Genomic DNA, 13,792 nt, shown 5'->3' on the forward strand with positions numbered 1-13,792 from the left:
CATATTTCTCGTAAGGAACTGTGACAGCATTGTTGCAGTTAAGGCTGAGAATGTACATTAGCTAGAACCCAGGAACACTTTTGATTTTTCATGTGAAAAAAATTTGAAGTATTTAAAAGCTAAGGTTAAAGTGGTGAAATAGAAGATTGTGATCACTTATTTTCTGCATTGTTAACTTTGCCAAGGTGTGCGAAGTCAGAGCCTTTCCCAAGTCATTTCTGCAGCATACTGTCAGAGAGAATTGTGTGCAAATGATCTCAAAGGAGATTAGGAATGTGCAAAATTTAAACTTGCTTATCATGCCAAATATAGGTGGTGTAGCAAATGAACTAAGCAAAGCACAGGACAGCACAGCCCTCAACAGGTGGGCTGAAGAGTGGAGTTTAAGGTTACTACAGTGTGTGAGGTCGTGAACTTGATACGTGAAATTGTACAAATATACACATACTTAGTGAGGAGAATATTTAAAGAAATTGAATAATGGTGGATGATTATTAAATATACAGGCAAAAAGTTTTAAAGGGAGATAAAGATATTTTAAGTGGTTGCAACTGAGTGTTTTTAATTTGTCCTCTAAATCAAATAACCTTTTAACTTTAATTTAAAAAAATACATTAAAAAGGTTGTATAGCAAACTCTCTGGGCTCATGATAAACTGGGACAAGATGGTTGCAACAGATAGGCATGTCTGAACGATTCTCAGAACCTACTTTGGGTTGAGTAAAATATGCTAATGGATGCTCAGGGCTGGTACCAGCCTAGTGAGTGGTTTGGAGTGCCGGTGCACTGCAGTCCTCAGGTATCTCTGCTTTGAAAGGACTTTATTAATTTGAGAACAGCATCCTGGATGCAGGCAGCCTCCTCAGTCCTGTTGTATACTTAAGTCCCTCAGGAGGCTTTGCCCATGTGGTGTTTTATATGTTTTTATGATTTTCTTTAACACTCTAGTGCAGATATGCTGGAGTTTTAGCTAAAAATGCTAGCTCTAACTTCTCTCAATAAGGTGCAATAGGTTACTTTGCTAATGTTTTTTTCATTCCAGAAAATACTGCGTAAGTGCCCACTGGGTAAAAGTGTATCTAATTTGACATTTTTTTTAGGTCTAGATGAGAAAGCCTTGCAACACGAAAAATTCCTTAGAAATCAGAAAATATTTACAGTATTAAAGGAGGTGACATACAATTTGTATTCAATTGAAGAAAGTTCGAGGGATGTTCTTGCATGCCAGAAGTTCCTGGAAGTGAAAATAACTGATGATGTTGCATGCCAAATCTTAGAGTTATTAAGACAAAATATACTGATGCTAGGTTCTGCTTTTTCTCTGTGAAGTGTGAAAGAAATGCAAGGTATCATAACACTTCAGTATATTTGGAGGCAAGACATAGTATCTTCTGGGAATTACAGTATCAGAACTGGCACTGCTTGATTCAAAAGTAAGAAATGGTCAGGGGTGTACTGCTCCAAAGCACACTTAAGCCTGGAAGTGTGTTGCCATTTTACTGTGCTACTGCAGGCCGACTCTTGTGCTGAATTTAAAGTAAAACAAAACAAAAAACCCCCAAAGCTGGTAATTGGCTAGGATGATGATACTGTGAGCTCATCTCTCAACCCCAGGGAGGGAAGCCTGCTTAGTCACAGAGCCAGCAGTGCTCAGCCAATGAAGCTGCCAAGTGTGAGCTTTCCTGGAGCATAGTCATGCTGCAGCTTGAACATCTATCACTTCAGCTTGAACTACGGACTATTATTATTAGGGTGACCTACAACATATTTTTCTGCAGTTTTTCTATATAGAAAGAAAGTCTAAAAAGCTAGTTTTGTGATACTGGATGCACCAAATCCTCTTTTATTTCTTGGTGACCTCTTAGCTGGGATTTATTTTTGCATGCAACTGGGAGAACTGGGATGTTCAGTAAGTGAGTTTGTTCAAAGTGCCTTAAATCTCTTTCCTCCTCAGTAATGTCATTTCAGTATCCTGGTTTTTGTGCTGCTGTAACTTCAGTTGTTCTTCAGTCACTAGTGTCTTCTTAAGTGACAAGATAACTTCTTTAAGAGGCATATAATATTTTTTTAAGACTCTCTTTATGGAACACACAAGTACGTATTCCTCTTCCTCCTTTAGGTTATTTCTGAACTTACTTTTTGGTAAACTTGGCATCTTAATACTTTTGTTACATCTCTTTCCTAGATAGGTGCAGTTCTAAACTGGTCTGAGTTAGGATTTGCAATGCTGGTGGCTTCTTATCTAGTAATGGAAAAAACAAAGCCAAAGTCCACACAAGTGCAGGGTTTGGAGAGCTGTGCTAATGCAGCACTTTCTCACCAATTGGAGACCCCTCTTTCTGAAGGTCTCTGGATACTTGTGTGTGTGTGGTAGTTGCAAATCTCAGCCATCTCTATTAAGAACATAATCAGCTGTTTGTTTTTGTTTTTTTTTCCCCCCCCTTGTTTTTTTCCTTTTTTTTTTTTTTTTAGAAGGGTTAAACAAGGACCCTTAAGGTCGTATGCTGGCTTTTGGGCAGTTATCATTGCGTTCTTCCTCAAAGTGTAGACAATCTACAGCAGAGCTTCTAAAGGTTGTCTGGCAGATTTAAACTTGATCTAATGATAATGTCTTCTGATATACAGAAAAACTTGCATTTTTTTATCAGAATTTTGTGAGTGATCAACACAAAAGCACTCAAGCATCAGTGGAAGAAAAACTGTTACAATGCGGTCTAGTTTGGAGAGAAAAATAGCTCGTGATTTCAGAAAATAAGACAGTGTCAGAAACCACTGTTAGTAGTATTACCTCAGGTATTGTGGTTTAGCTGTTAGCTCTGTTACATTTGTAGCAGTGCTCCAAAAAGCAAGGAGAGAATATAACATTAATGCACCTGAGAGGCATATAGCAACCTTTCTACCTCTACATTTTTGCTACCAGGGATCCAGTTTCCTGCTGTACGATGTTTTTTCCACTCCTAATGAAGTTTTGAAATAGGAAAAACTTACTTTATTAAATCCTCATTTGTGTACCAGTTGCAGTTTAGAGAGAATTTTCCATCTCACGTGTCCATAATTTCTCCAAGGGTTATTTTTGTCCTGTTGAGAGAGGACTGGAAAATGAGCCGAGACATTGTGCTTAGAGGAGGGAGGAACGCCCTGACTCTGTGATACGGGGTGGCAGAGGTCCATGGTTTGTAGCCAGGGCAAAGGGGGAGGGAGCGTGGGGGGGAACAGCTATGTAACAGCCTGAGGAAGTGAGTCACTTCGCTCTGAAACACAGGCCCATGGTTCCAGTAGCACTGAAGCCAAGCATGGCCTCTGAGGTGGAAGTTGCGTAAGTTAAACTCTTTTGTCTTTTCCTCCTCATGCTCCCAACCCCAGTATTAAAATCTGCACTGTAGCCATATCTGTTTAGAGGAAGCTCACGTTACAGGACTTCAGTGTGCTGTATGCTTTTGTTTTTAATATTTTTCATTTTAGAGAGTGAAACAAAGAAATTAACTCAACAGTAAAGTTTTTTACTGTTAAGCAGGTATTCTTTATCAGCAGTGCTGGGGTCGCCCTGGGGATTCTCCACCATAAGGGCCCCCCTGAGTTAGTAAGGGACATCAGTTTACTTAAAAATCATACATATTCATTATAGGAAGGGATGTCTTATGATAATGAGTTCTTGGAAGCCATTTACATAAGTTGACACCCCTTTGAGCATGTGTCCTAAGTTCTGTTGGGGGTCTTTGGTGGTCGAGGGAAGAAGTAAGTAGTCTTCCTCATGGTGATCGCTAGTTGACCTTCTTTCCAGAGCATGTGCTGTGAAGTAAAGTCCAGGTGTCTTCTTCCTCAATCAGCAAAAATCATCCTTCTCATTACAGGGTCTCTGTATCGTTTTGTTTGAGTCCCTCCTATCTTAGTTTGCACATTCCAGGAACAGTCCAAGTGTCCACTGAAGGTCTTGAGTCTCGGTTATCCGTGATTTACGTAGGAAGCCTAACGAGCATCTTAATCTTACCTAGAAGACAGAGGCCTAGGGAAGCAGTTAGGGAGTCTTGGGGAAATAAAGATACAAATGAAGCAAAACACAAGCAAAGCTAAATCACAGTTTAGTCCTAATCAAGGATTGTCATGAATTCATTTGTTTGAGCTCTTTCAAGAGAGAGATAAATGTATTGCAGGTTTCGTTGGAGGGGATGTGTTAGTCTTACCTGCTCCACTCAAGAGAAACCTGATTTTATAGCAGAAGGGATGCAATAGGATTTAACAATTTATTTAAATATTTCTGAAATATATTGGCAGTGTGATTTGAAGTGGAACAGTGCATATTGAAAAGAGATAGTAATGGAGACTTACACTTAATAACTTGAGTGTTAGTAGTAGTTTAAGAATTTAATTAAATTTAAAACTAAACTTCTTAAAAGGTTTTAGGTGTCTTAATAGAAATACTAGTATATGTCTTAACACAATAGACCTTAATCCTGCAAACTAGGTTTTTTTATTTTGTGGATAGCTTTTTTCTGTAGAAGAGGAGGGTAGAGTTGTCCCAGACTGCATGTACCGGAAAGGCTTTCTCCTGTTATGTTTGTAGCTTTACACTAACAGATACTTGCTGGGGTCCAGGAGCAGCTGTAACAATCTGCCTGAACTACTTTTCCATGAGTGTGACCTGAGCAGGAGCAGTTGCTTTCAGCTGTTGAAGAAAGCATCTGGGAGGGCAACAGGTTGAGCAGGCCCTGTCTTCAGCGCTTGGGTCCTTGGTGGGCAGTTCTTAATTGGAAAGCAACTGTAATGATCGGGGGAGGGGGAGTGAATGATGGACTGCTGCCTGATCCTTTCCTTCAAAACACTGACTTTGAGCATCTTGCTGCGTGTTTGGCTGCAGCTTTCGTGTACATGTCTTATGTTTTAAATGTCCTTGGGAAATGTGGCCTGACACGTTATTTTTCTTCTGGCAAGTCATGAGGGGTTTTTTGGTTTGTGTTTTTGAGTTCAGATTAAAAACAGATTATACTGGCTACAGGAAGACGTAGAAGTAATTGGCCAGATGAGAGGGAGTTTAAGAGAAAAACCTTCGTGATGAGCTTGAGTGATTAGTCAGAAGTCTGTGTGCAATTGGGAGTTTGCATCATGCAAATACAGTGTGGTATCTGTTTTGTAAAACTAAGCTGTTTTGGTTTACATTCTTCTAGCAGGTCAGATCTATTATTTCTTACACATACTATCCTGATTTCATTTCCATGGGAAATGGGACAGACATACACATTGTTGCTTATCGCGTGAGGGTTTATATGCCAGTTATGTCTGTTGATGATTCATTGCAATTGCTTCTCTATTTCAGGACCTGTAGCTAACTGGACCCTACTGACCTCTGAACCACAAAGGATAAGAGTGAAAAGAAGTGGGAGAAACACACGAAGAAAAAGGAAGTGGATGTACTTTCATCTGGACTTCTTTCCTGCCCTTTATTACTAAAACTGAATGGAAAAGAGAGACTTCCGTGCCTTTCCTCCCCCAACCTCAGGGATGGGTGGATTGTAAATACAGTGTGTGCAACTGGGAGAACAGACTGAACCATGAATCTTCAGGCTCAGCAAAAGTCTTCAAGCAAAAGGACTGGGAAACGAATTGCCTATTTTAATGAGCAGGAAATAGCTGTGTCATCAAAAGAACCGCAGCAGCAGCTTAAGGAAGGACAGTACTATGGTCATGGTGGGAATATACCGGTCTCCCAAACCATGGAGATTTCTCACGCAGGAGGATTAACAAGTGCCCCCAACAATGTTGCTTTGATGAACTCTGTTTACAATCACGATCGGGCAGAATCAATGATGATGCCCCAGACAGTAACAGCTGTCAAATGGCAGAATTCACTAATGGGAAACCGGTTGCCAGAGAGGGGTGACAGCCACTGGCAGTCTCCACCTTCGATGTGGAACCACAGTATGGTTTTTGGGGGCAACCCAAAAGGACCTCACTCCAATGCTGGTGCCCCAGGCTTCTATGGCCACCCAGAAGCCCTTAAAAGAAGTCAAGAGAAAGGAGTGTTTGTGTCACAGCTGGACTTGTATGGAGATGCTGTCCAGCAGATGATGTCCCAGAAGGCTCAGCTGGAACAGCAAGCCCTGGTTAGACAGCAAGCTCAAATGAATTCTTTTCATCAGATGCAGAAACAGCAGCAGCAGAATCAGAGTCTGCCATTACAGCCTTTCCAACTTGCGTTTGGTCACCAAGGCCAGAAGCAGGGTCTTCCTGAATTGTTACATGTCTTTCAAGAGGCCCCAGCTTCTTCCAGTCCAGCATTTACTGCTCAACAAAAACAGCAGGCTCTTCCCCAGCTACAACTGTTTGAAAACTTCTATCCTCAACAGCAGCAGCAGCAACAGGCTGCCACACAAGCCTTCAGTCTGCAGCAAACTACTTCCATAGCACAGCCTCATGTGGCAGCTGCAGCACCTCAGCATCACATGATGGCACACCAGTTTCAGCAAACAGAGAGGAACCAGGAACTATTCAAGGCTCTAACAGAGCAGAACCAACAGACTGTGCTACCTCAGACCCAGATTCCCTTTCCAAGAAGGTCACGGAGACTGTCCAAAGAAGGTGTTCTGCTGACATCTGCAGGAGAAGCGTTGGCTTCCAAGCAGGCAGAAGAGCAACCTAGCAATTTATTTCTGCATCACTGGCAAACACATCAGCAAGAGGTCCCATTACAGCAGCCACCTGAATCACTGGCCCACAACAAAAGTAGCTATTCGCACCCCAAGAGAATGGATCTGGGGCAGAAGGATGTCCCAGTCAACAGTGAGCTGTGCCAGATGGAAACAGACAGGCAAGCCACAGCCCAGAACGGTAGAGATGGGGAGAAACAGGCAGAAGCAGCTGAAGAAAACGCTCAGAGAACTAATGATTTTCAGGGTGTCCGAGGTGGTGTAATCCAGAGTACACGACGGAGACGGCGTGTATCTCAAGAAGCCAATTTGCTAACTTTGGCCCAAAAAGCTGTTGAGCTGGCTTCTCTTCAGAATGTAAAGGTAAGGTATACATCCTAACCAATATAGCATGTTTTAGACTACAAAATAGGACTGAAATGAAAGGAATTTATCTACATATGCAGGATAGATTGATATCTTGGTGCAAGATGTATTGTAGTACAGCAAGGGCAGCTCTGGAGTGGTGGCATATAAGTTCAGCTGCTGTGATTTGTAGATGTCAGAGAATAGAGACCTCTTAGTGCAGTGAAACCACCTAAGGGCAGTTTTATTTCACTAATACTGAATGTGGTTTTAGCCTAGGGCTTCAAAATGTGGACATTTTCAGCTTAGGCCTCAAGCTGATCAGGAATTTAGAGAGACAAGTATAAGCAGTCCAGTTTGTGTCTTTTTACCAATTTAACATTCTTTTACGTTAAAAGACTGTTGCTTACCTGCCAGTTTTTCAGTTCTAGCAGTTGAAGTGTTTTCTAAATTCTGCTATCTAAAAACTACATAATGCAATTTACACGTTCAATATTTCCCAAATATTAAAAGCCTGAGGAAGCCTCACTTACATGAAGAGATTATACCAGGCCTAACAAAGGTCTGTCTGATGCGGTATCCTGTTTCTGAGAATGACCTGCAGCGGATATTTGTAGATTGGTAACCTGAGGACAAAGTGTGCCTGTAGAGCTTCTGTAGGGCTTGATGGGAAAAAAATTTAGTGTTGGCTGATTAGGTAGTTCACTACTCTTATCCTTTTGGTGTCCCATCAGTCTGAACTGTACAGTATGTATTCCGTACAGCAAGATGACAGGGTTCAAAATTAATTAGCCTAGGGGAGGCAAGTGGTGGGGTTTTTCTGAGAGCTTTTTGGAACTTTTCTTTCGGTTGTGGTTTGACTAATCTTTCATTGAGTGTCTCTCATGAGAAGTAAAGATAACTTTTCTTTGGAAGCTTTGTTGCAAGAGGCTGATGAAGTGTGAGTGTTAGAGCATAAGCTACTTCTATGTACAGTTTTGCCACTTGAGTTGCTGCCCAGCCAGACAACAAAGGGAAGGGAACTTTATTCCCTCTCTTGTTCTCGTCATCATTTTTTTCCTAGTCTGTCTGTGACTGTTTTTTCCAATCCCTTCCTTAGAGGGATGTGCTATTTGAGTGAAAGAACTGAACTAATAAACAATGAGGCAAATATCCAAAGTCTACTCCATTTCTTGCAGAGCAGACAACAACCAGTGACTGCTGATGCTGTCTTTAATCCTTTTTGCTCATAACTCCAGTTGAACAAGCAAATTTGATAGAAACCTAGTAGTAGTTATTAAGCTATTTGCTCATACTCTCCCAGCCTTTGTATGGTTATATTGCAGGAAGGCCTACAATTCACACTGCAGACTGATCACCAACACAGTGGCAAGAAAAAGCCAATAGAGCATCTAGGAACAGGCCCTGAGAGGCAAAGCAAGAAATTGGCCATTTGAAGGCATGTCTACTTGCAGCTTGATTCACAATGTAAAGACTGAACATGGGAGTGTTTTGACAGATACTCTTTTGTTCTTTGCAGTTATGCAAGCAGCTTGTTTGCTTCCATGATGGCACTAGGCAGAAGAACTCTTTATGTTTAGATCTCTTCAGGCTTCCAGGATGAGGTTTTGAAAGATGTTAAAATTCTTAACTGAGGTCTGATGGATTTTACATCTTTAAGGTGGCTGGATATCATGTGAGGGAGAAAAAGAAACATGTTTACTGGAGGAGAGTGGTCTGCTGCTCTTATCAGTGTCTTTGTTATAAACAACCTAGAAGCCTTCTCTAGCAGAGGTTATGTGAAGAGCATGTAAGAAGGCCATTGATGAAAGAAGACACATTCATAATCTGAACCAGTTGTTTGAACACTCCAATGTAGATGTGTACCTTACGCAAAATCAGTATTCGGACAGTAGCGTCTGTCGACATGTAGCATCACAACTGATGCTTTGCACCAGAGCTGCCCATCATACTGTGCCTGCCTTTTTCAGGTGGTGTAAGCTTATTGCTGCTTACAGGCTGCAGCAAATTCTCAACTCTTAGTTTTCTGGCTTCACTTCACATATAACTGTTACATGCAAAAAGACGGTGTAATTTGTTTTCTTTAATAGTGCAGAAAACTCTGATCTGAAATGGTCATCTTAAGGGTGTCTGGATTTAAATATTCCTTTATGGAGGGGAGACAGAGGTTTTAGTTACCTGGCCTCTTTCCCTTGGCACAGGGCAGGACACCAATTGCCACATACAAAAGGGAAAAAAAAATTATTTGTGGAATTGCAGTTGTCTGGACTCGCCTCCTTCATGGACAAGCTTCAGTTTGACTGTGGAGAGAAGCTGCCTTTACTGTTAGCAAGATGGTGCAGAATTATGGCAGAAAGTGCTGTACAGGCAGATGTTTCTACAAGGCTGGTGTTGTTTCTTGTCTGATCACAGCAGTGGCCTTGGAACAGTTCTTCCAGCTATCACCATTGGGTTTTGTCTGTGAATTCTAAATTTTTTAGAAACCGCTTGAGGGATAGACAGGATTGATGCCAGAATGACTGATGGGTTTCTGTGGGTATCCTGGAGGACCCTAGATCACTAGTTCATCCCTCGATATTTATACAAGAGTCTAAACTGAAGTGCAACAAGTTGCACTTGCTGGAGTTATCCAGCAGCCTTCCTGATCCAAATTTTGCAACAGAGGTGCTGAGATAGCTGAAAATCCCATAGTAGTTCTACAAAAATGACTCCTTTCTGCTTACCTCTGACCATTATCAAACAGTTGAGAAATTATTTAGGGATTTGAAACAAATAGCTTAATTCCAAAATCAGTCATGCCCCCTCTTAGTAAATCCGAAGTATGTGTGATCTTTCATGACCAGAAAAGCTCTGGTGTAGACCAGAGCATCTTTAAGGATGTCTCAACCATTTATATTAAGTTCCCAGTGGTGCCTTCTCTCTATCTCTGCTACTATTCAGCTCTCCTTCTTCCTCTTCTCTCAAAGGAGTCATCTCTCCCATCATCAAGGAAGAGAGTCCTTTGCTGGTTACCTCACAACCTTGAAAATAAAAGGAGCATGGTTAACCAATCATACAGCCAAAGAAATGTGACATCTTTTGTGTGACTGGCTGCCATGATTTCCTCCTTGTAGTCAGGAAGCTGGTTCATCTCTCTTCACCTACAGAGATCTGTGTAGCACACAGGAAGTATCTGAGGTTTTTAGATTGGTCAGAATTGGTGCTCGTTCACATATTCATATTGTCATTACTTGTTTGATTGTCATTATTCTCTCAGGTACTCAGAAAGTATGCTAGGGTGCTTGCACTAGTAACAGCTACATCAGGAGGAAAAAAAAGTAATCTGATTAAAACCAAGACTTTTCTTGGCAGCTGTCTAAAGAATGTAGTATGAATATACTGCTCTAGTATAAAACTATCAGCTGTGGATCTCACTGCCAGAAGACCCCAGAGCTATCCCAGATGTTTAACTAGGCTTCAGTAATAAGGTGATAACAGCATAAATTTCCCAGATGAATGAAGGCCCACATATAGCAGTATGAAGCTGTATGTGAGCTGCTGCTTCAGGTATGGGCAGGACTAGTGGAAGTTGGCATTTGTTTTCAGTAGATTACATTTTTATATGTTTAAAAAGGCATGCTTGTAAGTCTCTGTTTCCTGAAGTAGTGGAGGGAGGCTACAAAAATTTACAAGAGACCCTTACTATCTAGAGGTAGTGGTCCCTGGTGACATATCTGTCAGCATGATGAATGCCCTCCAAAGCCAAAATTGGTAGTCTCCTGGGAAAGTACAGATGCATATCACCAGCCTGGAGTGAAGGGAGGTCCTCAGAGCTCATTAATTCCTCCTGCAGTGCAATCTGGGGCAGTTGATGCCAATTGTGACTTTTCAGATATGTGTATCGTCACTGCCTGGTGGGGGTAGGTATCTCCCATCTCTGTGAAGAAGCAGTCAGACTTCTAAATTGCGGTGTCACTTACGGGATAAACTTTTCTGAGCACACTTAGCCTTACTCTAATAAAAGATCTTGAAGGGAGGCAGTCCTAAATCTTGATATGATTGATTTGCCCAACCTTGGCACCTGGCTTTTTTTGAAGGCTTAGTGTTTCAGAGTGGACCTGTTTGCTCTTAAAAGCAACAAAAATCACCAGGACTCTCATTTGGAGGCTCTGACTGATCCATCTTGTGACAATACAGTTGCACTTCTCTCAATATAGTATCAAAGTGAGACTTCAGACTAGTGTCCTTCTAGCTATCATGGTTTGACTCTTCATGGGCCATCTGAAGCATGTTCTCTCGCTTATCAGTGAAGCTGCCTTTCTTGATCTATGACCAGTGAAATGACTGGGGGGGGGGTGTGTCTGAATCCTGCTTATGCCAGCTTTTAATCAGGATTAGGTATTCTTAACAGCACACAATAGATTCTTTTTGAGGACTTCAGTAAACCTCTGCAAAATTTTAGAAGTCTGGGTTGGAGACCTCTTGTCATCATTAAGAGATAATGTACCTTAGTTTCCACCTACAAAACACAGCTGTTGGGTAGATACCTCAGTAGATTGTGGCTCTGACAGAGGATGAGCTTGCATACCTCATCCTATCCAAAGGCTTTCCAAACAGAGCTCTAAGTTAGAAGTTCTGAAACACCAAAAGGAGCATCTTCTACAGCTTCTAGATTGCACTTCATCAGAGCTCAAGAAGGCCTTTTGCATCCCTGAAGAGAGAGAGATGCTTTTAAAAGTTGTACTTTAACATCTCGTTCTTAAGTGAGCTAGCAGCTACTTTTGAATTGAGAGTGGAATGAACACGTGGATAGTCAGTTGAAGGACTAGAAATCACTGATCTAACAGTACCGAAGTCATCTGGTGTTATAGTATCCATGTGTTTATTCAGTAATTCATCCTCCATTCCCATCTCCTTGGAGCTCAATTTTCTAGCGTTTCCATGAGTGAAAGAAAGCAGAGACATGGAAGCTGTAATACCAATGAAAAAAGTGCTGGTTTGCAGTTAACGCCATGTTGATTCTGCTGAGAAACAGTCCTTCAGGCTCAAGCCTCCTAACTTTTACATCCTCAAAGACTCCAGTTATAAGAAGGAAAGTTGCTTCTGTCATGTAAATTGGAAAAAATGCAGTGAAAAGCTATCTCTGTTTTTTGTATGAGAGATTTAATTAAGATTATCATGGTTCAGTCTTTCCTGGAACAGAAGTCCAATATTTGAAATTAATAACCTGCAGCTTATGATCATTACTGAGACTGAAGAACCTTTGTTGGAAGTTATATGGCAGGGCACAAATTCATCTGGAAAATACAATGTCAGACTACAGGTAGTGAAATGATACTTAAGAACAACGTATACAAATATTCTAGGAGTTGCGACTTCAGGCAATACTCAAGTAATTCTAAGAAATTTTGGTAACACTTTTTTGAAGTGTTCTTTTTCTTCCAGTAACATTTTTCCAAATCCATTTCAGCTTGCAAACTGCATTGAGAAACTTGATAGGCACTGAAAGTGAGATATCATTTATTATGTTAAGTACTACAGAACTTCTAAGGAATCTATTTTTCTTCTCAGGAACTGGATACTTCAGAAGAGAAGAAGAGTGTGCTGATAACAGCTCCAGGACCTACAGCTGCAAAAACTGTTGTGGAATTCGCCAGTTCTCCACCAGCTCCCAAAAGAGCCCGGGAGGATAACAGTCTTGTGCCTCTTATCATTCCTGTGTCTGTGCCAGTGAGGAAAATTGACTTCCAGAGCCTTGGAAAGGAAAAGTCTGAAGATGGAAAGCTCCAGAAAGGCCAAACAAATGATCGATCTCCTTGTGAACGCAAGCCTTCTGTGATAGTCACTCGGAGGCGATCTAATCGTAATACTAACGTGGAAACCTCAAATCAGGTACGGATAGACCAAGAAACCAAAGATGAGCCAAATCTGTTAGATTTAATTATGTAGTTTTTATCCATATGCTTTTCTATTAAAGTACTTTGATCTCAAGGCAGAGAGTGGTGGGCATCTAAGGAGGCCTCTCTGTATTTGAATGCTTGACCATCTAAGACAGTATTATTATCTTGTCTTCTCTTACCACTCTTTGGTGTCACCCTGTATCTGTACCAGGGTTCTGCTATACTTTTATGTCCTCTTTTAAAGCTACCACGAGGTCATTATCTTTGTAAGCAAAGACTGGACCAGACATACATGTAGTTATTGTAAAATATAACTTCATAAGCACTCAGAGCTAGTGTTGCTACCTAATAGTTCCTGTGTCCATTCCATTACCCATCTTCTTCTTCCTTTTCTTCCCTTTGTGCTGATTGTTGAGACACCCTCCAACTGCCCTATCCAGATTTTGAGCTGCCATGAAAGAATGTTGTCATCTCACTGAAGTTTTTCAAATGACGTGAGCTTTTAAAATGAAATTAAGTATGTAATTTTTTTTCTGATAGCATGAAGATGCTGTTCCAAAGGATGAAGCAGAGGGCTTTGCCCGGAAACCAAAGCAGCGACCAAGACCTGAGCCACTTTTCATACCACCAAAAGCTGGCACCTTTATTGCACCACCTGTTTATTCTAACATTACTCCGTATCAGAGCCACTTACGGTCACCTGTCCGTCTGGCAGATCATCCTTCAGATAGGAACTTTGAGCTACCTCCTTACACTCCTCCACCAATTCTTAGTCCAGTGAGAGAAGGATCTGGGCTATATTTTAATGCTATCCTCTCTTCAAGTGGTCATTCGGTTCCACCTCCAATGACTCCTAAAAGTGCTCACAGAACTCTGCTTAGATCAAGTAAGTTCCACTTTATCCTTGCTTTCTTGGCTAATTTATGA

The 13,792-nt window shown here is 41.2% G+C and overlaps 1 protein-coding gene across 3 annotated transcripts in view; it reads left to right on the forward strand.

Annotated features, from left to right (window-relative positions):
* MIDEAS (mitotic deacetylase associated SANT domain protein) overlaps positions 1–13,792 on the forward strand; it is a 57,427-nt gene that overhangs the window by 25,091 nt on the left and 18,544 nt on the right. For all 3 annotated transcript variants that reach the window (XM_074824240.1, XM_074824242.1, XM_074824241.1), the window contains exons 2-4: positions 5,312–7,004; positions 12,537–12,857; positions 13,406–13,751. In XM_074824240.1, coding sequence (XP_074680341.1) covers positions 5,547–7,004; positions 12,537–12,857; positions 13,406–13,751 — 2,125 coding nt within the window. In that variant the 5' untranslated portion in view covers positions 5,312–5,546. The remainder of the gene's footprint in view (positions 1–5,311; positions 7,005–12,536; positions 12,858–13,405; positions 13,752–13,792) is intronic.

The sequence above is a fragment of the Strix aluco genome, chromosome 4, assembly GCF_031877795.1.
Source record: "Strix aluco isolate bStrAlu1 chromosome 4, bStrAlu1.hap1, whole genome shotgun sequence".
Lineage (NCBI taxonomy): Eukaryota > Metazoa > Chordata > Aves > Strigiformes > Strigidae > Strix > Strix aluco.